The following is a 23,123-nucleotide window of genomic DNA, read 5'->3' as shown; positions in this document are numbered from 1 at the left end:
AGTCCCAACAGTCCCTCCTCTGTTATTGGGGTTCAGTAACGTCAGCTGTTCCCCTGCTGTTTGTGTGGCAATCCCTCCTATCTCCTCCACCTCCTCCTCCTCCACCTGTCCCTGGGCTCCAACACCGCTAGTTGCCGTCCAGAAGTGCTGTCCGCACAGTCCCAACAGTCCCTCCTCTGTTATTGGGGTTCAGTAACGTCAGCTGTTCCCCTGCTGTGTGTGTGGCAATCCCTCCTATCTCCTCCACCTCCTCCTCCTCCACCTGTCCCTGGGCTCCAACACCGCTAGTTGCCGTCCAGAAGTGCTGTCCGCACAGAGCCAAACACCTCGCCAATGTGTTAGTGGGGTTCAGTAATGCCTGCTGCTCCCCTGCTGTGTATACGGCAACGTGTCCTGCGACCGCCACGCAGGCACAACAAGTTAAATTTAAGGGAACCTGTCCCCCCCCCCCAGGCGTTTGTTACTGAAGGAGACACCTTGTGCAGCAGTAATGATGCAAAGGGAAAAAGTGCCTCTTTTCGTGGTGCTCCTTGCACATGCTGAACCTAACACTTTTGAAATGTGTCCCCTCACACGGTTAAACCGTTCGGTCGGTGGAACTTTCCTTTGTCATGTGACGCAGCACAGCCATCATTCTTACCCCCTTGGCGCCGTGCGCCTCCTCCTCAGCGTTGTTTGAATCTGTCCCGGAGTCTGCGCTGTTATATTATCCCTTGGCCAGGCACACTTAGCGCTGCCCGTCTTCTGACATCATTTGGTGTCAGGATGGCTGCGCCTGTGCGGCCGCGCTGGACGAGATCCCTGTTGTGTATCTGCTTTTTGGGCTCCCCTGGTGGTTGCTGGTGGTACTGGTGACTTGTTTGCACTTTGCTGCTTCTGTTCACCTGCTTCCATCAGCGTTTGGGAGTTTCCTATTTAGCCTTGCTCTCCAGTCATTTCCTTGCCGGTCATCATTGTAACCAGAGCCTTCGGTTGCATGTTCCTGCTACTAGTCTGCTGATCAGCTAAGTGGACTTTGTCCTTTTGTTTTGTATCTTTAGTCCAGTTTGCAGTTTTTGTAATTCTCTGTAGCTGGAAGCTCTTGCGGGCTGAAATTTCCACTCCTGTGTCATGAGTTGACACAGGAGTCTTAAAGTAATTTCAGGATGGTTTTTTGAAAGGGTTTTCAGTTGACCGTGAAGTCCTCTTTTGTATCCTTCTGCTATCTAGTAAGTGGACCTCTCTTTGCTAAATCTACTTTCATACTGTGTATGTCTTTTCCTCTTATTTCACCGTTATTACATGTGGGGGGCTGCTATCATCTTTTGGGGTATTTCCCTAGAGGTAAGCCAGGTCTGTTTCTTCCTCTACCAGGCTTAGTTAGTCCTCCGGCTGGCGCGTGGCATTTAGGAAGCCGTAGGTATGCTCCCTGGCTACTATTAGTTGTGTGGTAGATTTAGCTCACGGTCAACTCGAGTTTCCATCACCCGAGAGCTCGTTCGTTATTTATATGTTTCTTACGTTCCCTTGCCATTGGGAACCATGACAGTATGACCGGCCAGGAAATGACTGGAGAGCAAGGCTAAATATCAAACTCCCAAACGCTGATGGAAGCAGGTGAACAGAAGCAGCAAAGTGCAAACAAGTCACCAGTACCACCAGCAACCACCAGGGGAGCCCAAAAAGCGGATACACAACAGTTATTACCGTGGATGCCTATGTGGACTCTGGCGCCGCTCTGAGTCTTATGGACTGGTCCTTTGCCAGGCGCTGTGGGTTTGATTTAGAGCCTCTGGAAGTCCCTATACCTCTGAAGGGTATTGATTCTACACCTTTGGCTTGTAATAAACCACAGTTCTGGACGCAAGTGACTATGCGTATGACTCCAGACCATCAGGAGGTGATTCGCTTCCTTGTGTTGTACAATTTACATGATGTTTTGGTGCTTGGATTACCATGGTTACAGTCTCATAACCCAGTCCTTGACTGGAAAGCTATGTCTGTGTTAAGCTGGGGATGTCGGGGGGCTCATGGGGACACTCCTGTTGTGAATTTGCTTTTTGCTCCCTCTAGTGGTTACTAGTTTTTTGACTCTGGTTTTTCTGTCATTCCTTTTATCCGCACCTGGGTCGTTAGTTAGGGGTGTTGCTATATAAACTCCCTGGACCTTCAGTTCAATGCCTGGCAACGTAGTTATCAGAGCTAGTCTGCTGTGCTCTTGTCTACTGATCCTGGTTCCAGTTATATCAGCTAAGTCTGCCTTTTGCTTTTTGCTATTTGTTTTGGTTTTGTATTTTTGTCCTGCTTGTTCCAAATCTATATCCTGTCCTTTGCTGGAAGCTCTAGGGGGCTGGTGTTCTCCCCCCGGACCGTTAGACGGTTCGGGGGTTCTTGAATTTCCAGTGTGGATTTTGATAGGGTTTTTGTTGACCATATAAGTTACCTTTCTTTATTCTGCTATCAGTAAGCGGGCCTCTCTGTGCTAAACCTGGTTCATTTCTGTGTTTGTCATTTCCTCTTACCTCACCGTTATTATTTGTGGGGGGCTTCTATCCAGCTTTGGGGTCCCCTTCTCTGGAGGCAAGAAAGGTCTTTGTTTTCCTCTACTAGGGGTAGCTAGATTCTCCGGCTGGCGCGTGTCATCTAGAATCAACGTAGGAATGATCCCCGGCTACTTCTAGTGTTGGCGTTAGGAGTAGATATATGGTCAACCCAGTTACCACTGCCCTATGAGCTGGATTTTTGTATTCTGCAGACTTCCACGTTCCTCTGAGACCCTCGCCATTGGGGTCATAACAGTTTGCCAGGCCAGTATTAAATGTTTAATGCATTGCAGAAGAGGGATTATAAGAAAGAAGATTCTGAGTTTTTTTTTTTTTTTTTTTTCTTCTTCCCCTTTACCTCAGAGTGGCTATGCTTGCTGCAGACATGAATGTCCAGACCTTGATTACAAGTGTGGACCAGCTGGCTACTCGTGTGCAGGGCATACAAGACTATGTTATCAGAAATCCTAGGTCAGAACCTAAAATACCGATTCCTGAACTGTTTTCCGGAGACAGGTTTAAGTTTAGGAATTTCTTGAATAATTGTAAATTGTTTTTGTCCCTGAGACCCTGTTCATCTGGAGACTCTGCTCAGCAAGTAAAAATTGTTATTTCGTTCTTACGGGGCGACCCTCAGGATTGGGCTTTTTCGCTGGCGCCAGGAGATCCGGCATTGGCTGATATTGATGCGTTTTTTCTGGCGCTCGGTTTACTTTATGAGGAACCCAATCTTGAGATTCAGGCAGAAAAGGCCTTGCTGGCTATGTCTCAGGGGCAGGACGAGGCTGAAGTGTATTGCCAAAAATTTCGGAAATGGTCCGTGCTGACACATTGGAACGAGTGTGCACTGGCCGCTAATTTTAGAAATGGCCTTTCTGAAGCCATTAAGAATGTTATGGTGGGTTTTCCCATTCCCACAGGTCTGAATGATACTATGGCACTGGCTATTCAAATTGACCGGCGGTTGCGGGAGCGCAAAACCGCAAATTCCCTCATGGTGTTGTCTGAACAGACACCTAATTCGGTGCAATGTGATAGAAAAACCGCAAATTCCCTCATGGTGTTGTCTGAACAGACACCTGATTTAATGCAATGTGATAGAATCCTGACTAGAAATGAGCGGAAAATTCATAGACGCCGGAATGGCTTGTGCTACTACTGTGGTGATTCTACACATGTTATCTCAGCATGCTCTAAACGTATAGCTAAGGTTGTTAGTCCTGTCACCGTTGGTAATTTGCAACCTAAATTTATTCTGTCTGTAACTTTGATTTGCTCACTGTCGTCTTATCCTGTCATGGCGTTTGTTGATTCAGGTGCTGCCCTGAGTCTTATGGATCTGTCATTTGCTAAGCGCTGTGGTTTTACTCTTGAACCATTAGAAAATCCTATTCCTCTTAGGGGTATTGATGCTACGCCATTGGCAGCAAATAAACCGCAGTATTGGACACAGGTTACCATGTGCATGACTCCTGAACACCGCGAGGTGATACGTTTCCTGGTTTTACATAAAATGCATGATTTGGTTGTTTTAGGGCTGCCATGGTTACAGACCCATAATCCAGTCCTGGACTGGAAGGCTATGTCAATCTCTAGTTGGGGCTGTCGTGGTATTCATGGGGATTCCCTGCCTGTGTCTATTGCTTCTTCTACGCCTTCGGAAGTTCCTGAGTATTTGTCTGATTATCAGGATGTCTTCAGTGAGTCTGAGTCCAGTGCACTGCCTCCTCATAGGGACTGTGACTGTGCTATAGATTTGATCCCAGGCAGTAAATTTCCTAAGGGAAGACTGTTTAATCTGTCGGTACCTGAACATACCGCTATGCGTTCATATATCAAGGAGTCTCTGGAGAAAGGACATATTCGTCCGTCTTCTTCCCCTCTTGGTGCGGGATTCTTTTTTGTGGCAAAAAAGGACGGATGTTTGAGGCCTTGTATTGATTATCGGCTTTTAAATAAGATCACTGTCAAATTTCAGTATCCTTTACCGCTGTTGTCTGACTTGTTTGCCCGGATTAAAGGTGCCAAGTGGTTCACCAAGATAGACCTTCGTGGTGCGTACAACCTTGTGCGCATTAAGCAAGGTGATGAATGGAAAACCGCATTCAATACGCCCGAAGGTCATTTTGAGTACTTGGTGATGCCTTTTGGGCTCTCCAATGCGCCTTCAGTTTTTCAGTCCTTTATGCATGACATTTTCCGGAAGTATCTGGATAAATTTTTGATTGTTTATCTGGATGATATTTTGTTTTTTTCTGATAATTGGGATTCGCATGTGGAGCAGGTCAGGTTGGTCTTTAAAATTTTGCGTGAAAATTCTTTGTTTGTCAAGGGCTCAAAGTGACTCTTTGGTGTACAGAAGGTTCCCTTTTTGGGGTTCATTTTTTCCCCTTCTGCTGTGGAGATGGACCCAGTCAAGGTCCGAGCTATTCTTGATTGGACTCAGCCCTCGTCAGTTAAGAGTCTTCAGAAGTTCTTGGGTTTCGCTAACTTCTACCGTCGTTTTATCGCTAATTTTTCTAGCATTGTGAAACCTTTGACGGATATGACCAAGAAGGGCTCCGATGTAGCTAACTGGGCTCCTGCTGCCGTGGAGGCTTTCCAGGAGTTGAAACGCCGGTTTACTTCGGCGCCTGTTTTGTGCCAGCCCGATGTCTCACTTCCCTTTCAGGTGGAGGTGGATGCTTCAGAGATTGGAGCAGGGGCCGTTTTGTCGCAGAGAGGCCCTGGTTGCTCTGTTATGAAACCTTGCGCCTTTTTCTCTAGGAAGTTTTCGCCTGCCGAGCGAAATTATGATGTGGGCAATCGGGAGTTGTTGGCCATGAAATGGGCATTTGAGGAGTGGCGTCATTGGCTCGAGGGTGCTAAGCATCGTGTGGTGGTCTTGACTGATCACAAAAATCTGATGTATCTCGAGTCTGCTAAACGCCTTAATCCGAGACAGGCCCGCTGGTCATTGTTTTTCTCCCGCTTTGATTTTGTTGTCTCGTATTTACCAGGTTCAAAGAATGTGAAGGCCGATGCTCTTTCTAGGAGCTTTGTGCCTGATGCTCCTGAAGTCGCTGATCCTGTTGGTATTCTTAAAGATGGAGTTATCTTGTCAGCTATTTCTCCGGATCTGCGACGTGTGTTGCAGAGATTTCAGGCTGATAGGCCTGAGTCTTGTCCACCTGACAGACTGTTTGTCCCGGATAAGTGGACCAGCAGAGTCATTTCCGAGGTTCATTCCTCGGTGTTGGCAGGTCACCCGGGAATTTTTGGCACCAGAGATCTGGTGGCCAGGTCCTTTTGGTGGCCTTCCTTGTCAAGGGATGTGCGGTCATTTGTGCAGTCCTGTGGGACTTGTGCTCGAGCTAAGCCTTGCTGTTCTCGTGCCAGCGGTTTGCTCTTGCCCTTGCCTGTCCCGAAGAGACCTTGGACACATATCTCCATGGATTTCATTTCTGATCTTCCGCTATCTCAGGGCATGTCCGTTATCTGGGTGATATGTGATCGCTTCTCCAAGATGGTCCATTTGGTTCCTTTGCCTAAGCTGCCTTCCTCTTCCGATCTGGTTCCTGTGTTTTTCCAGAACGTGGTTCGTTTGCACGGCATCCCTGAGAATATTGTGTCAGACAGAGGATCCCAGTTCGTTTCCAGGTTCTGGCGATCCTTTTGTAGTAGGATGGGCATTGATTTGTCGTTTTCGTCTGCTTTCCATCCTCAGACTAATGGACAGACGGAGCGAACCAATCAGACTTTGGAGGCTTATTTGAGGTGTTTTGTCTCTGCTGATCAGGACGATTGGGTGACATTCTTGCCGTTGGCTGAGTTTGCCCTTAACAATCGGGCTAGTTCCGCCACCTTGGTTTCGCCTTTTTTCTGCAACTCTGGTTTCCATCCTCGCTTTTCTTCGGGTCATGTGGAGCCTTCTGACTGTCCTGGGGTGGATTCTGTGGTGGATAGGTTGCAGCGGATCTGGAATCATGTGGTGGACAACTTGAAGTTGTCACAGGAGAGGGCTCAGCGCTTTGCCAACCGCCGCCGCGGTGTGGGTCCCCGACTACGCGTTGGGGATTTGGTATGGCTTTCTTCCCGCTTTGTTCCTATGAAGGTCTCCTCTCCCAAATTTAAACCTCGTTTTATTGGGCCTTACAAGATATTGGAAATCCTTAATCCTGTATCTTTTCGTCTGGATCTTCCTGTGTCGCTTGCTATTCACAATGTATTTCATAGGTCCTTGTTGCGGCGGTACATTGTGCCTGTGGTTCCTTCTGCTGAGCCTCCTGCTCCGGTGTTGGTTGAGGGCGAGTTGGAGTACGTGGTGGAGAAGATCTTGGATTCTCGCCTCTCCAGGCGGAGGCTTCAGTACCTGGTCAAGTGGAAGGGCTATGGTCAGGAGGATAATTCCTGGGTGGTCGCCTCTGATGGGTACTGTTGTGAATTTGCTTTTTGCTCCCTCTAGTGGTTACTAGTTTTTTGACTCTGGTTTTTCTGTCATTCCTTTTATCCGCACCTGGGTCGTTAGTTAGGGGTGTTGCTATATAAACTCCCTGGACCTTCAGTTCAATGCCTGGCAACGTAGTTATCAGAGCTAGTCTGCTGTGCTCTTGTCTACTGATCCTGGTTCCAGTTATATCAGCTAAGTCTGCCTTTTGCTTTTTGCTATTTGTTTTGGTTTTGTATTTTTGTCCTGCTTGTTCCAAATCTATATCCTGTCCTTTGCTGGAAGCTCTAGGGGGCTGGTGTTCTCCCCCCGGACCGTTAGATGGTTCGGGGGTTCTTGAATTTCCAGTGTGGATTTTGATAGGGTTTTTGTTGACCATATAAGTTACCTTTCTTTATTCTGCTATCAGTAAGCGGGCCTCTCTGTGCTAAACCTGGTTCATTTCTGTGTTTGTCATTTCCTCTTACCTCACCGTTATTATTTGTGGGGGGCTTCTATCCAGCTTTGGGGTCCCCTTCTCTGGAGGCAAGAAAGGTCTTTGTTTTCCTCTACTAGGGGTAGCTAGATTCTCCGGCTGGCGCGTGTCATCTAGAATCAACGTAGGAATGATCCCCGGCTACTTCTAGTGTTGGCGTTAGGAGTAGATATATGGTCAACCCAGTTACCACTGCCCTATGAGCTGGATTTTTGTATTCTGCAGACTTCCACGTTCCTCTGAGACCCTCGCCATTGGGGTCATAACACACTCCTATGGTGCCCATTTCGTCATCTATTCCATCTGAGATTCCGGCATTTTTGTCTGATTATCGTGATATTTTTGAAGAGCCTAAGATTGGTTCACTCCCTCCTCACAGGGATTGTGATTGCGCCATAGATCTGATTCCTGGCAGTAAATTTCCAAAGGGTCGTTTGTTTAACCTATCTGTACCTGAACATGCTGCTATGCGCGAGTATATTAAGGAGTCCCTGGAAAAGGGACATATTCGTCCTTCTTCATCACCTTTAGGAGCCGGTTTTTCTTTGTCTCTAAAAAGGATGGCTCTCTGAGGCCTTGTATTGATTATCGACTCCTGAATAAAATTACAGTCAAATATCAGTATCCGTTGCCTTTGCTGACTGATTTGTTTGCTCGCATAAGGGGGGCTAAGTGGTTCTCTAAGATTGATCTTCGTGGGGCGTATAATTTGGTGCGAATTAAGCAGGGGGATGAGTGGAAAACCGCATTTAATATGCCTGAGGGCCATTTTGAGTATTTGGTAATGCCTTTCGGCCTTTCTAATGCACCTTCTGTCTTTCAGTCCTTAATGCATGATATTTTCCGTGAATATTTGGATAAATTTATGATAGTGTACTTGGATGATATTTTGATTTTTTCTGATGACTGGGAGTCTCATGTTCAGCAGGTCAGGAGGGTTTTTCAGGTTTTGCGGGAGAATTCTTTGTGTGTAAAGGGTTCAAAGTGTGTTTTTGGGGTTCAAAAAATTTCCTTTTGGGGTACATTTTTTCCCCTTCTTCTATTGAGATGGACCCTGTCAAGGTTCGGGCTATTTACGACTGGACGCAGCCTACTTCTCTGAAGAGTCTCCAGAAATTCTTGGGCTTTGCTAATTTTTATCGTCGATTTATAGCTGGTTTTTCTGGCGTTGCTAAACCTCTGACGGATTTGACTAAAAAGGGTGCTGATGTTGCCAATTGGTCCCCTGCTGCCGTGGAGGCCTTTCGGGAGCTTAAGCGCCGCTTTTTGTCTGCCCCTGTGTTGCGCCAGCCTGATGTTTCCCTTCCCTTTCAGGTTGAGGTCGATGCTTCCGAGATTGGAGCGGGGGCGGTTTTGTCGCAGAAAAGTCCCGACTGCTCAGTGATGAGACCTTGTGCGTTCTTTTCGCGAAAATTTTCGGCCGCCGAGCGAAACTATGATGTTGGTAATCGGGAGCTTTTGGCCATGAAGTGGGCATTTGAGGAGTGGTGTCATTGGCTTGAGGGTGCCAAACATCAGGTGGTAGTTTTGACTGATCACAAGAATTTAATTTATTTGGAGTCTGCCAGGCGCCTGAATCCTAGACAGGCACGTTGGTCGTTGTTCTTTTCCCGGTTTAATTTTGTGGTCTCGTACTTACCGGGTTCTAGGAATGTGAAGGCAGATGCTCTTTCTAGGAGTTTTGAGCCTGACTCTCCTGGGAATTCTGAACCTGCTGGTGTCCTTAAGGATGGAGTGGTTTTGTCTGCTGTCTCTCCTGATTTGCGACGTGCTTTGCAAGAATTTCAGGCGGATAGACCTGATCGTTGTCCGTCTGGTAGACTGTTTGTTCCTGACGAGTGGACCACTAGAGTCATCTCAGAAGTTCATTCTTCTACTCTGGCAGGTCATCCGGGAATTTTTGGCACCAGAGATTTGGTGGCTAGATCCTTCTGGTGGCCTTCCCTGTCTCGAGATGTGCGTGTTTTTGTGCAGTCTTGCGATGTGTGTGCTCGGGCCAAGCCTTGTTGTTCTAGGGCTAGTGGGTTGTTGTTGCCCTTGCCTATTCCGAAGAGGCCTTGGACGCACATCTCTATGGACTTTATCTCGGACCTCCCTGTTTCTCAGAAGATGTCTGTCATCTGGGTGGTGTGTGACCGTTTTTCTAAAATGGTTCATTTGGTGCCATTGCCTAAGTTGCCTTCCTCATCTGAGTTGGTCCCTCTGTTTTTTCAAAATGTGGTTCGCCTGCATGGTATTCCGGAAAACATCGTTTCTGACAGGGGTACCCAGTTCGTGTCTAGATTTTGGCGGGCAGTCTGTGCCAGGTTGGGCATTGATTTGTCTTTTTCGTCTGCATTCCATCCTCAGACCAATGGCCAGACGGAACGAACTAATCAAACTTTGGAGACTTATTTGAGGTGTTTTGTGTCTGCGGATCAGGATGATTGGGTTGCCTTTCTGCCATTGGCGGAGTTTGCTCTTAATAATCGGGCTAGTTCTGCCACTTTGGTTTCTCCTTTCTTTTGCAATTCAGGGTTTCATCCGCGTTTTTCATCTGGTCAGGTTGAATCTTCGGATTGTCCTGGAGTGGATGCGGTAGTGGATCGGTTGCATCAGATTTGGGGACAAGTGGTGGATAATTTGGAATTGTCCCAGGAGAGGACTCAGCAGTTTGCTAACCGCCGTCGTCGTGTTGGCCCCCACCTTCGTGTTGGGGACTTGGTGTGGTTGTCTTCCTGTTTTGTCCCTATGAGGGTTTCTTCTCCTAAATTTAAGCCTCGGTTCATCGGTCCTTATAGGATTTTGGAGATTCTTAACCCTGTCTCCTTTCGTTTGGACCTCCCGGCATCTTTCGCTATCCATAATGTGTTCCATCGGTCCCTGTTGCGGAGATATGAGGTACCGGTGGTTCCTTCTACTGAACCTCCTGCTCCTGTGCTGGTGGAGGGTGAATTGGAGTACATGGTAGAAAAGATCTTGGACTCCCGTATTTCCAGACGGAGACTTCAATATCTGGTTAAATGGAAGGGCTATGGTCAGGAAGATAATTCTTAGGTAACTGCCTCTGATGTTCATGCCTCGGATTTGGTTCGTGCCTTTTATAGGGCTCATCCAGATCGCCCTGGCGGTTCTTGTGAGGGTTCGGTGCCCCCTCCTTAACGGGAGAGTACTGTTGTGTATCCGCTTTTTGGGCTCCCCTGGTGGTTGCTGGTGGTACTGGTGACTTGTTTGCACTTTGCTGCTTCTGTTCACCTGCTTCCATCAGCGTTTGGGAGTTTCCTATTTAGCCTTGCTCTCCAGTCATTTCCTTGCCGGTCATCATTGTAACCAGAGCCTTCGGTTGCATGTTCCTGCTACTAGTCTGCTGATCAGCTAAGTGGACTTTGTCCTTTTGTTTTGTATCTTTAGTCAAGTTTGCAGTTTTTGTAATTCTCTGTAGCTGGAAGCTCTTGCGGGCTGAAATTGCCACTCCTGTGTCATGAGTTGACACAGGAGTCTTAAAGTAATTTCAGGATGGTTTTTTGAAAGGGTTTTCAGTTGACCGTGAAGTCCTCTTTTGTATCCTTCTGCTATCTAGTAAGTGGACCTCTCTTTGCTAAATCTACTTTCATACTGTGTATGTCTTTTCCTCTTATTTCACCGTTATTACATGTGGGGGGCTGCTATCATCTTTTGGGGTATTTCCCTAGAGGTAAGCCAGGTCTGTTTCTTCCTCTACCAGGCTTAGTTAGTCCTCCGGCTGGCGCGTGGCATTTAGGAAGCCGTAGGTATGCTCCCTGGCTACTATTAGTTGTGTGGTAGATTTAGCTCACGGTCAACTCGAGTTTCCATCACCCGAGAGCTCGTTCGTTATTTATATGTTTCTTACGTTCCCTTGCCATTGGGAACCATGACAGATCCCGCCTCGTAGTGTCTTCTGATTTAATCCCACTGCGGACCTGTGATCCATGGACATTAGCAGTGCATATCTGAACCTCCGCCTCTCACTCATCTCCCTACACCTTCTTCAGACTGTGCGCTGTCAGCTGATCCCTAATAGCATGCCACGGCCGTGACACCGCACAGTCTGAAGAAGCCGTAGGGAGGGGAGTGAGAGGCGAGGATATGCACTGCTCATGCCCATGGATCACAGGTCCGCAGAGTGATTACATTAGATGACACAGCGAGGCGGGATCTCCTCCAGCGCGGCCGCACAGGCGCAGCCATCCTGACACCAAATGATGTCAGAAGACGGGCAGCGCTAAGTGTGCCTGGCCAAGGGATAACATAAGAGCGCAGACTCCGGGACAGATTCAAACAACGCTGAGGAGGAGGCGCACGGCGCCAAGGGGGTAAGAATGACGGCTGTGCTGCGTCACATGACAAAGGAAAGTTCCACCGACCGGACGGTTTAACCGTGTGAGGGGACACATTTCAAAAGTGTTAGGTTCAGCATGTGCAAGGACCATAATTAAAAGAGCTAAGTTTACCTTTTCCAGCATTAGTGCTGTACAAGATGGCTCTTTCAGCTACAAACGCCTGGGGGGGGGGTTAAAGGTTCCCTTTCAACTTGCTCCAGTGCAGGCTGCGGCCTACACTCTGCTCCACCTGCAGAGCCCGGGCTCCAACACCGCTAGTTGCTGTCCGGAAGTGCTGGCTGCACAGAGAAAAACACCTCGCCAATGTGTCAGTGGGGTTCAGCACCGCCAGCTGTTCCCCTGCTGTGTAGCCGGCAACGTGTCCTGCAACAGCCACGCAGACACAACAGACCCAAAGCTGCCGCCAGTGCAGGCTTCGGCCTACACTCTGCTCCCTCTCCTCCTGCTGACCCTGGGCTCAAACACCGCCAGTTGGGGCCCGGTACTGCTAGCTGCACAGAGAAAAACACCAGCCAATGTGTCAGTGGGGTTCAGCACCGCCAGCTGTTCCCCTGCTGTGCAGCCGGCAACGTGTCCTGCAAATGCCACGCAGACACAAGAACTGAAATTGAAGGGAACCTGTCCCCCCTCCCCCAGGCGTTTGTATGTTTTACAGCCACCTTGTACAGCAGTAATGCTGTATGTGTGCAAGGTGGCTCATAAACGTATTCTCCTCGCACATGTGGAACTGAAAACACGTCTAAAATGTGTCCTCTGTGTGACCATTTAACCGTCCCGGAGGTGTGACTTTCCTTTGTAATGACACGCTGCAACCCCCTTGGTAGCACTGTCCGTCTTCTGGCATCATTGTTTGGCTGCCTGCGCCTCTGCGGCCGCCCTGACCCACACAACGCCCCTCGGTGTCTTATTTATTGGGACTGCGAGGGTGTGATTGATGGGCATGAGCAGTGCATCAGTTCGCCTGTCCCTCATCTCCTTCCGCCTTCTTCAGGCTTCATGGCCGTGGCATGCGATAAGGGATCAGCTGACGCCGCACAGTCTGAAGCGGGTGTAAGGACCCGAGTGTGAGAGGCGAACATATGTGCTGCGCCAGGCCATGAATCCCAGCCCCGCAGTGTTTTAACAATGTTAAGACACTGCGGGGCTGGGATTCATGGTCATCGCGAACCGCACCGGCCGACATTAAATGATGTCAGAAGATGGGCAGCGCTAACAGCGCTAGGCCAAGGGATAACACGACAGCGCAGACTCCTGTACAGCAAATAACAACGCTCAGGAGGCTGCACCCAGCACCAAGGTGGGATTTTTGACATCTGTGCTGCGTCTCATTACGAAGGGAACTCGCGCCTCCAACACAGTTTGACTGTATAAAGGGCTAAATGTTATACGTGTTTCATTCAGCGTGTGCAAGGAGAAAAATTAAAAGAGCAACCTTTGACTTGTGCAGCACTACTGCTGCATAAGCTGTGGCTCTTCTACTTTGTAACACCTGAGGGGGGGTTAAAGGTTACCTTTGAAATTGGTTCAATTAGGCTTCGGCCTACACTCTGCTCCCCCTGCAGAGCCTGGACTCTAACACCGCCAGTTGGGGCCCGGTACTGCTAGCTGCACAGAGAAAAACACCAGCCAATGTGTCAGTGGGGTTCAGCACTGCCAGCTGTTCCCCTGCTGTGAAGCCGGCAACGTGTCCTGCAACTGCCACGCAGACACAACAGACCCAAAGCTGCTGCCAGTGCAGGCTTCGGCCTACACTCTGCTCCCTCTCCTCCTCCTGCTGACCCTTTGCTCCAACACTGCTAGTTGGGGCTCTAGGAAGACAAGCTTGAATAGGTCCCCATCCTGGTTCCAGCACCGTCAGCTGGTTCCGGGCAGAGCCTTTGGCTTAGGTGCCTCCCTCTGGGTATCCGAGTTCCACCAACGTCAGGTGTTCCTTGGTAGTGCTTTCAGGCACGGGTACCTCCTGCTTAACCGGGTTCCAGTAACGTCAGCTGGTCCTCGGTAGTTCCATTGGCTCTTGGACCTTCGGCTACCCATCCGGGTTCCAGCACCGTCAGCTGGTTCTCGGCAGTGTCTTTTGCTCTTGTACCTTCTGCTCCCCATCCTGGTTCCAGTACCGTCAGCTGGTTCCGGGCAGAGCCTTTGGCTTAGGTGCCTCCCTCTGGGTATCCGAGTTCCACCAACGTCAGGTGGTCCTTGGTAGTGCTTTCAGGCACGGGTACCTCCTGCTTAGTAACCGGGTTCCAGTAACGTCAGCTGGTCCTCGGTAGTTCCATTGGCTCTTGGACCTTCGGCTACCCATCCGGGTTCCAGCACCGTCAGCTGGTTCTCGGCAGTGTCTTTTGCTCTTGTACCTTCTGCTCCCCATCCTGGTTCCAGTACCGTCAGCTGGTTCCGGGCAGAGCCTTTGGCTTAGGTGCCTCCCTCTGGGTATCCGAGTTCCACCAACGTCAGGTGGTCCTTGGTAGTTCTTTCAGGCACGGGTACCTCCTGCTTAGTAACCGGGTTCCAGTAACGTCAGCTGGTCCTCGGTAGTTCCATTGGCTCTTGGACCTTCGGGTAGCCATCCGAGTTCCAGTTCCATCAGCTGTTTCTCGGCATTTTCTCAGCCTTCTTGTACCTTCTGCTACATTTCCAAGTTCAAGAGACTAAACACGATGACCCGGAAGTCCACCCCTAAGATGACGACGACACCAGAGACGACAACCACCGTGATGACGACGACCCTGGAGACGATGACCCTGAAGACCACCCCGATGACGACGACCCCGGAGACGATGACCCTGGAGACGACGACGACCTGGAAGACCGAGAAGCAGAAGAACAAGAGGCTGCAGAACAAAGAGCAGAAGAACATTACGCATAACACTAAATATCAGAGCAAAAGATATTATCTAAATTATAAGCAGAAGAAGACTAAGCAGTGTATGGGGGTGAGTCCGTTCCTCCTCGTGGTGCCCCTGGATAAAGCCTGATGCTGCAGGCCAAACTGAACGCAGACAAATGTAACTGTTTTGTGACAGGCAGAACGGAAGGTGTAATCTTCAAAATTTTATAGATAACAACTACGGGAATGCCTGTCACAAATAAGAATATGATGAAGAAGTAGAATATGAAGAAGATAATAGTAAAATAAAAAGAATATGAACAATGTAACAAAAAAAATAATAGGTAGAAGATGAAGAAGAAGATGAATAAGGTGAAGAAGTTGATGTCAAAGAAGCTGATGATGAGGATAATGAAGAAGAAAGTGTGGGAGAAGTAAAAAAGAAGGTGAAGGGCGTGGAAGTAGTGAAACATCAATATCTGACAAAATAAAAAAAAAAAAAAAATAACAGTCAAAATCTTTCTAACGCCGAACGTCATAAAAAAAAATAAAAATCCTGCTATTCTATTTGATTGGGCTAAACCTCTGTGCCATTAATGTCTCCGCCACCTCCCCCAATACATCCTACATTATTCTTAGTTGTTTTCCTTCATGTAGAATGAACCTACAAGTTAAGAAAGGGTTTATTTTAATTCCGATATTTTCGTCCCATTGACTTGCATTGGGATCGGGTATCGGTATCGGATTAGATCCGATACTTTGACGGTATCGGCCGATACTTTCCGATACCGATACTTTCCGATATCGGAAGGTATCGCTCAACACTACTTATTATCTGTTTGTGACTTTTTGTAACCCCTTAGCATTTTAAGGTTTAATGTATCTTTGGGAAATGCAATTCTGCCGAGATTACATTGTATTGTAAACCTTGAGCTGAACCTTCGCTTTTCAAGTGAAATAAACAGGAATACAGTCTTGTGATCCCTTTGAAGCCATACAAATAACTACTCTGAAATGGTAATGTATTTGTTAAGAATTCTGGTGTGCATTATCATTGTATATTGCTTAGTTTTACTTATGTGTTTTTTTCAAGTGTTGCTTTAATTCAGTTTGAGTACCTGTGTTTCTGGAACTATAGGGTTCCGTCTGGGTGAAGAACTGAAGAAGGTGGAAAGAGGTGAAGAGATAATAACTGGGTCTGGCCTTACAAAGCCACTTAAGTCACAGCTAGGAATAGAGTTTTCCTCAGTCTTCATTGACAGAGTGTCCATTGCATAAAAGCTGTTCCATGGCAACCACACGGTTTTCTCCTGGCTTATGAAAGGGGCCCGCTCAAAGTGAAGAGTTAGAGAAGCTCCACCATTGGCTATTAAATCAAACCTACAAAAAAAAACACATAATAAGATACAAGTCTTTTTTTTTGCAACTACATAACAAAAAAATAAGCAATGTAGTCAGTCTTTGTCTTTTGTCCATTGTTCTATGTTCTTTCCTAAAAAAAAAAAAACAACACTACTGCACATAACAAAAAAATGTACAACAGTCATTTCACTGATGTGATTGAATATAATCAAAATTATGAATTTATTATCACTGGTATTATTATGAAAATAGACAAGAAGACAGGCAGCCATACCACTTAATTTGGCAGAACTCAGTCACATAGCATGTTCCTTGTAATTCAATAATTATATATTGCCCAATTTACAAATCGGCAAGCTTTTTTGAAGTGTACCTGTGCAAGTTTTTAAGCATTTATTAAAACCAATGATGTATAATATCATACTTTTGGACCCTGACTTTTAGGATGCATGGTTACACAGTACACCCCAAGGAGAAATTTTGCTGTAGACCAGTCCAAATCTGTAAACCTGCAACATCTAGTGACATCCCACAATAAACAAGTCACAAGCCTTCTGGCCCTAACTGCTTATCGACCGTGATAAATTACAAAAAATGTTTGCTACTTACGTGCCATCTTGGCGTGTTATAGTATAACCATATTTTGGATATTTCACAAAAGACACATTGACTCCAACCAAAGGTGTTCCATCTCCAGTCATGACTTGTCCTCTTATTAGTGAGACAAGGCTGGAAAAAAATGATAGTTTATTTGTAATTAAATGCTAATGACTCTGAGTGAAAAGAGCAACATACCATGCAGCAAGACAAAGGTTCCTCTAATATTAACAGGTGCTAACACTTGGGTTATTGGACAGTAAATATTTACTGTAGAAAAACTGCCATTTCAAATGGGATAGACAATCGTTCAATTTATAGCTGATAGGTCACAGCTAGGAAAACTAACAAGGAAAAAATCTCTTTCTCTAGGGTTTTCCGCTTATATTATGTATGTATGGTTTTGAAAGGGGATGCTATTTTTAATATTCAATTCTTTCTACAATACAAGTAAAAATACAATTAAGTGAAGACAATAGGCATAAAAATGAAAAGTGGTAAGTAGGGTTGAGCGACTTTCATTTTTTTAAGATCGAGTCGGGTTTTGCGAAACCCGACTTCGTCCAAAGTCGAGTCGAGTGAAGTCGGCCGATTATCGCGAAAAGTCGGGGATCGACCGAAACATGAAACCCAATGCAAGTCAATGGGGAAGCATAGTCGGCAGTGAGTGGAGGCCAGGAAAACAACTACAGTGCCCATTTTAATGGCAAAAACATCCATTCTTGTTTCTGAAGCTTGTCAATCTTAATTAACTTTATAATAATAGTTGGGCATTGGAAATTGGGGGTCATTTGGCAAAAGTTGTGGGGGGTAGGGCTGGTTCAAGGTTTTAGTGGGCCCAGGAAACGTGGACTACATCACGGCGGTGGAGCAGTGAGAGGTAAGTATTTCAACTTTGCAAGTGCTGTGATCCTGAGCAAGCAGGGAGGCCCACTCGTTCGCATTGGCACTGGCACAGGGCCCCTCAAAGTACGGTGGTGTGTTTGCACGGCGGGGGCGCCTCCCACCGGCAGCGACACTTTTGCATACTCTGAGGGGTCCTGTGCCTGTGACGTCGCCAATGAGTATGCCCCCCTACCTGTTGAAGAAACCTGCACTTTCATCTGCACTTTCCTCTTTGTCCCTGTGTAAGGTGGTATAGTATGCGGGAAGGGGAACCTGACTTTCAGCAGGGTCAGATTGTGGCTGTGTAGCGTGCAAGGGGAATGTAGTGGTCTGAGTCAAAGTACCACAAGACTCATCTAGCACCGGCTGGGCAATGGGCAGGATGAGGACGAAACACTGATATAGGCCCAAATAATAAAGTGGGTAAAATGCAGTTCAAAATTGGTAACAGGACTAACCAGGTGGCATTGCTTAGTTCAGTGGAGTAGAAAACCCAGGAGCGGCAGACACCGTTAGTAGGGCCGAACCACACTAGTAGGCCCTATGCAGTTTAATATTACAAATAGTGTTGAGCATTCCGATACCGCAAGTATCGGGTATCGGCCGATACTTGCGGGTATCGGAATTCTGATACCGAGATCCGATACTTTTGTGGTATCGGGTATCGGTATCGAAACAACATTAATGTGTAAAAGAAAGAATTAAAATAAAAAATATTGCTATACTCACCTCTCCGACGCAGCCTGGACCTCACCGAGGGAACCGGCAGCGTTCTTTTCTTAAAATGCGCGCTTTTCCTTCCTTCCGTGACGTCACGGCTTCTTATTGGTCGCGTGCCGACCATGTGGCCGCGACGCGACCAATCACAGCAAGCCGTGACGTAATTTTCAGGTCCTTCTAGGCATTCAGAATTTTAAAATTACGTTCCGGCGTTGTGATTGGTCGCGTCGCGGTCACATGGGCGACGCGACCAATCACAAGCCGTGATGTCACGGGAGGCAGGAGACGCGCGCATTTTAAAATGCGCGCGTGTCCAGCCTCCCGTGACGTCACGGCTTGTGATTGGTCGCGTCGCCCATGTGACCGCGACGCAACCAATCACAGCAAGCCGTGACGTAATTTCAGGTCCTTCAAGATTTTAAAATTACGTTCCGGCGTTGTGATTGGTCGCGTCGCGGTCACATGGGCGACGCGACCAATCACAAGCCGTGACGTCACGGGAGGCAGGAGACGCGCGCATTTTAAAATGCGCGCGTGTCCAGCCTCCCGTGACGTCACGGCTTGTGATTGGTCGCGTCGCCCATGTGACCGCGACGCGACCAATCACAACGCCGGAACGTAATTTTAAAATACTGAATGCCTAGAAGGACCTGAAAATTACGTCACGGCTTGCTGTGATTGGTCGCGTCGCGGCCACATGGTCGGCACGCGACCAATCAGAAGCCGTGACGTCACGGAAGGAAGGAAAAGCGCGCATTTTAAGAAAAGAACGCTGCCGGTTCCCTCGGTGAGGTGAGTATAGCAATATTTTTTATTTTAATTCTTTATTTTACACATTAATATGGTTCCCAGGGCATGAAGGAGAGTTTCCTCTCCTTCAGACCCTGGGAACCATCAGGGATACCGTCCGATACTTGAGTCCCATTGACTTGTATTGGTATCGGGTATCGGTATCGGATTAGATCCGATACTTTGCCGGTATCGGCCGATACTTTCCGATACCGATACTTTCAAGTATCGGACGGTATCGCTCAACACTAATTACAAATGAAGGCCGAAAGCCAGAAGATTAAAGGTCAGGAAAATAACACAGGACAACACCAAGGTGCGGCACACACCGTTACTAGACCCAACCAAAGTAGTAGGCCAACTGCAGTTTAATTATTTAAAATGTAAGCCGAAAGCCTGAACATTGAAGGTCGGGACAACAAAACAGGAGAAAACCCAGTAGCGTCAGACACCGTTTTAAGGGCCCAACCACACATTTTAAAAACAACTACTTAACGAGAGCCTTAAGATTGAAGCTCAGCTTTATACAGTGGAGGACAACACCATGGAGCGGCACACACCGTTAGTAGGCCCCAACCACCAATTTTTACAAACAAATACTTAATGAGAGCCTGAAGGTTGAAGCTCAGCTTTATACAGTGGAGGACAACACCAGGGAGCGACACACACCGTTAGTAGGCCCCAACCACCAATTTTTACAAACAAATACTTAATGAGAGCCAGAAGGTTGAAGCTCAGACAAGGAAACCTGGAGGAGAACACCAAGGAGGAGGAGAACACCAGGGAGCGGCAGACACCGTTAGTAGGCCCCAACCACCAATTTTTACAAACAAATACTTAATGAGAGCCTGAAGGTTGAAGCTCAGCTTTATACAGTGGAGGACAACACCAGGGAGCGTCAGACACCATTAGTAGGCCCCAACCACCAATTTTTACAAACAAATACTTAATGAGAGCCTGAAGGTTGAAGCTCAGCTTTATACAGTGGAGGACAACACCAGGGAGCGACACACACCGTTAGTAGGCCCCAACCACCAATTTTTACAAACAAATACTTAATGAGAGCCAGAAGGTTGAAGCTCAGACAAGGAAACCTGGAGGAGAACACCAAGGAGGAGGAGAACACCAGGGAGCGGCAGACACCGTTACTAGGCCCCAATGCAGGTAGCAGGGCAACTGCAGTGTTACATTTAAAAATACTTAATGAGAGCCAGAAGGTTGAAGCTCAGACAAGGAAACCTGGAGGAGAACAACCAGGAGGAGGAGAACACCCAGGAGGAGGAGGAGAACACCCAGGAGGAGGAGAACACCCAGGAGCGTCAGACACCGTTAGTAGGCCCCAACTGTTATGGTTCTCAATGGCAAGAGAACATAGCCCAGCAAACATAAGTACTAGCTCTTGGAAGGATGGAAACTAAACTGACCATGAACTAAACCTGCCGCACAACTAACAGTAGCCGGGTAGCGTAGCCTACGTCTTTTATCCCTAGACGCCCAGCGCCGGCCGGAGGACTAACTAATCCTGGCAGAGGAAAATATAGTCCTGGCTCACCTCTAGAGAAATTTCCCCGATAGGCAGACAGAGGCCCCCACATATATTGGTGGTGATTTTAGATGAAATGACAAACGTAGTATGAAAATAGGTTTAGCAAAATTGAGGTCCGCTTACTAGATAGCAGGAAGACTGAAAGGGCACTTTCATGGTCAGCTGAAAACCCTATCAAAATACCATCCTGAAATTACTTTAAGACTCTAGTATTAACTCATAACATCAGAGTGGCAATTTCAGATCACAAGAGCTTTCCAGACACAGAAACGAAACTACAGCTGTGAACTGGAACAAAATGCAAAAACAAACGAGGACTAAAGTCCAACTTATCTGGGAGTTGTCTAGCAGCAGGAACATGCACAGAAAGGCTTCTGATTACAATGTTGACCGGCATGGAAGTGACAGAGGAGCAAGGTTAAATAGCGACTCCCACATCCTGATGGAAGCAGGTGAACAGAGGGGATGATGCACACCAGTTCAATTCCACCAGTGGCCACCGGGGGAGCCCAAAATCCAATTTCACAACAGTACCCCCCCCTCAAGGAGGGGGCACCGAACCCTCACCAGAACCACCAGGGCGATCAGGATGAGCCCTATGAAAGGCACGGACCAGATCGGAGGCATGAACATCAGAGGCAGTCACCCAAGAATTATCCTCCTGACCGTATCCCTTCCATTTGACCAGATACTGGAGTTTCCGTCTGGAAACACGGGAGTCCAAGATTTTTTCCACCACGTACTCCAACTCGAACTCAACCAACACCGGAGCAGGAGGCTCAACGGAAGGCACATCCGGTACCTCATACCTGCGCAACAATGACCGATGAAAAACATTATGAATAGAAAAAGATGCAGGGAGGTCCAAACGGAAGGACACAGGGTTAAGAATCTCCAATATCTTGTACGGGCCGATGAACCGAGGCTTAAACTTAGGAGAAGAAACCCTCATAGGGACAAAACGAGAAGACAACCACACCAAGTCCCCAACACAAAGCCGAGGACCAACCCGACGCCGGCGGTTGGCAAAAAGCTGAGTCTTCTCCTGGGACAACTTCAAATTGTCCACTACCTGCCCCCAAATCTGATGCAACCTCTCCACCACAGCATCCACTCCAGGACAATCCGAAGATTCCAGCTGACCAGAAGAAAATCGAGGATGAAACCCCGAATTACAGAAAAAAGGAGACACCAAGGTGGCAGAGCTGGCCCGATTATTGAGGGCAAACTCCGCTAGAGGCAAAAAGGCAACCCAATCATCCTGATCTGCAGACACAAAACACCTCAAATATGTCTCCAAGGTCTGATTCGTCCGCTCGGTCTGGCCATTAGTCTGAGGATGGAAAGCAGACGAGAAAGACAAATCTATGCCCATCCTAGCACAGAATGCTCGCCAAAATCTAGACACGAATTGGGTTCCTCTGTCAGAAACGATATTCTCCGGAATACCATGCAAACGGACCACATTTTGAAAAAACAGAGGAACCAACTCAGAAGAAGAAGGCAACTTAGGCAGGGGAACCAAATGGACCATCTTAGAGAAACGGTCACACACCACCCAGATGACAGACATCTTCTGAGAAACAGGAAGATCCGAAATAAAACCCATCGAGATGTGCGTCCAGGGCCTCTTCGGGATAGGCAAGGGCAACAACAATCCACTAGCCCGAGAACAACAAGGCTTGGCCCGAGCACAAACGTCACAAGACTGCACAAAGCCTCGCACATCTCGAGACAGGGAAGGCCACCAGAAGGACCTTGCCACCAAATCCCTGGTACCAAAGATTCCAGGATGACCTGTCAACGCAGAAGAATGAACCTCAGAAATGACTTTACTGGTCCAATCATCAGGAACAAACAGTCTACCAGGTGGGCAACGATCAGGTCTATCCGCCTGAAACTCCTGCAAGGCCCGCCGCAGGTCTGGAGAAACGGCAGACAATATCACTCCATCCTTAAGGATACCTGTAGGTTCAGAGTTACCAGGGGAGTCAGGCTCAAAACTCCTAGAAAGGGCATCCGCCTTAACATTCTTAGAACCCGGCAGGTAGGACACCACAAAATTAAACCGAGAGAAAAACAACGACCAGCGCGCCTGTCTAGGATTCAGGCGTCTGGCGGACTCAAGATAAATTAGATTTTTGTGGTCAGTCAATACCACCACCTGATGTCTAGCCCCCTCAAGCCAATGACGCCACTCCTCAAAAGCCCACTTCATGGCCAAAAGCTCCCGATTCCCAACATCATAATTCCGCTCGGCGGGCGAAAATTTACGTGAGAAAAAGGCACAAGGTCTCATCACGGAACAATCGGAACTTCTCTGCGACAAAACTGCCCCAGCTCCGATTTCAGAAGCGTCGACCTCAACCTGAAAAGGAAGAGCAACATCAGGCTGACGCAACACAGGGGCGGAAGAAAAGCGGCGCTTAAGCTCCCGAAAGGCCTCCACAGCAGCAGGGGACCAATCAGCAACATCAGCACCCTTCTTAGTCAAATCAGTCAATGGTTTAACAACATCAGAAAAACCAGCAATAAATCGACGATAAAAGTTAGCAAAGCCCAAAAATTTCTGAAGACTCTTAAGAGAAGAGGGTTGCGTCCAATCACAAATAGCCTGAACCTTGGCAGGATCCATCT

The 23,123-nt window shown here is 47.7% G+C and overlaps 1 protein-coding gene across 7 annotated transcripts in view; it reads right to left on the bottom strand.

Moving 5' to 3' along the window:
* The window catches only part of LOC143776520 (teneurin-2-like), a 3,926,626-nt gene that overhangs the window by 630,162 nt on the left and 3,273,341 nt on the right, over positions 1-23,123 (bottom strand). For all 7 annotated transcript variants that reach the window (XM_077265978.1, XM_077265979.1, XM_077265980.1 and 4 more), the window contains 2 exons: positions 16,559-16,678; positions 15,706-15,967 (listed from right to left, as the gene is read on the bottom strand). In XM_077265978.1, coding sequence (XP_077122093.1) covers positions 15,706-15,967; positions 16,559-16,678 — 382 coding nt within the window. The remainder of the gene's footprint in view (positions 1-15,705; positions 15,968-16,558; positions 16,679-23,123) is intronic.

This window comes from Ranitomeya variabilis, chromosome 5 (assembly GCF_051348905.1).
Source record: "Ranitomeya variabilis isolate aRanVar5 chromosome 5, aRanVar5.hap1, whole genome shotgun sequence".
NCBI classification, from domain to species: domain Eukaryota; kingdom Metazoa; phylum Chordata; class Amphibia; order Anura; family Dendrobatidae; genus Ranitomeya; species Ranitomeya variabilis.
Note: the sequence above shows the minus strand (reverse complement) of the source record. Positions and strands in the feature narration are given on the sequence as shown.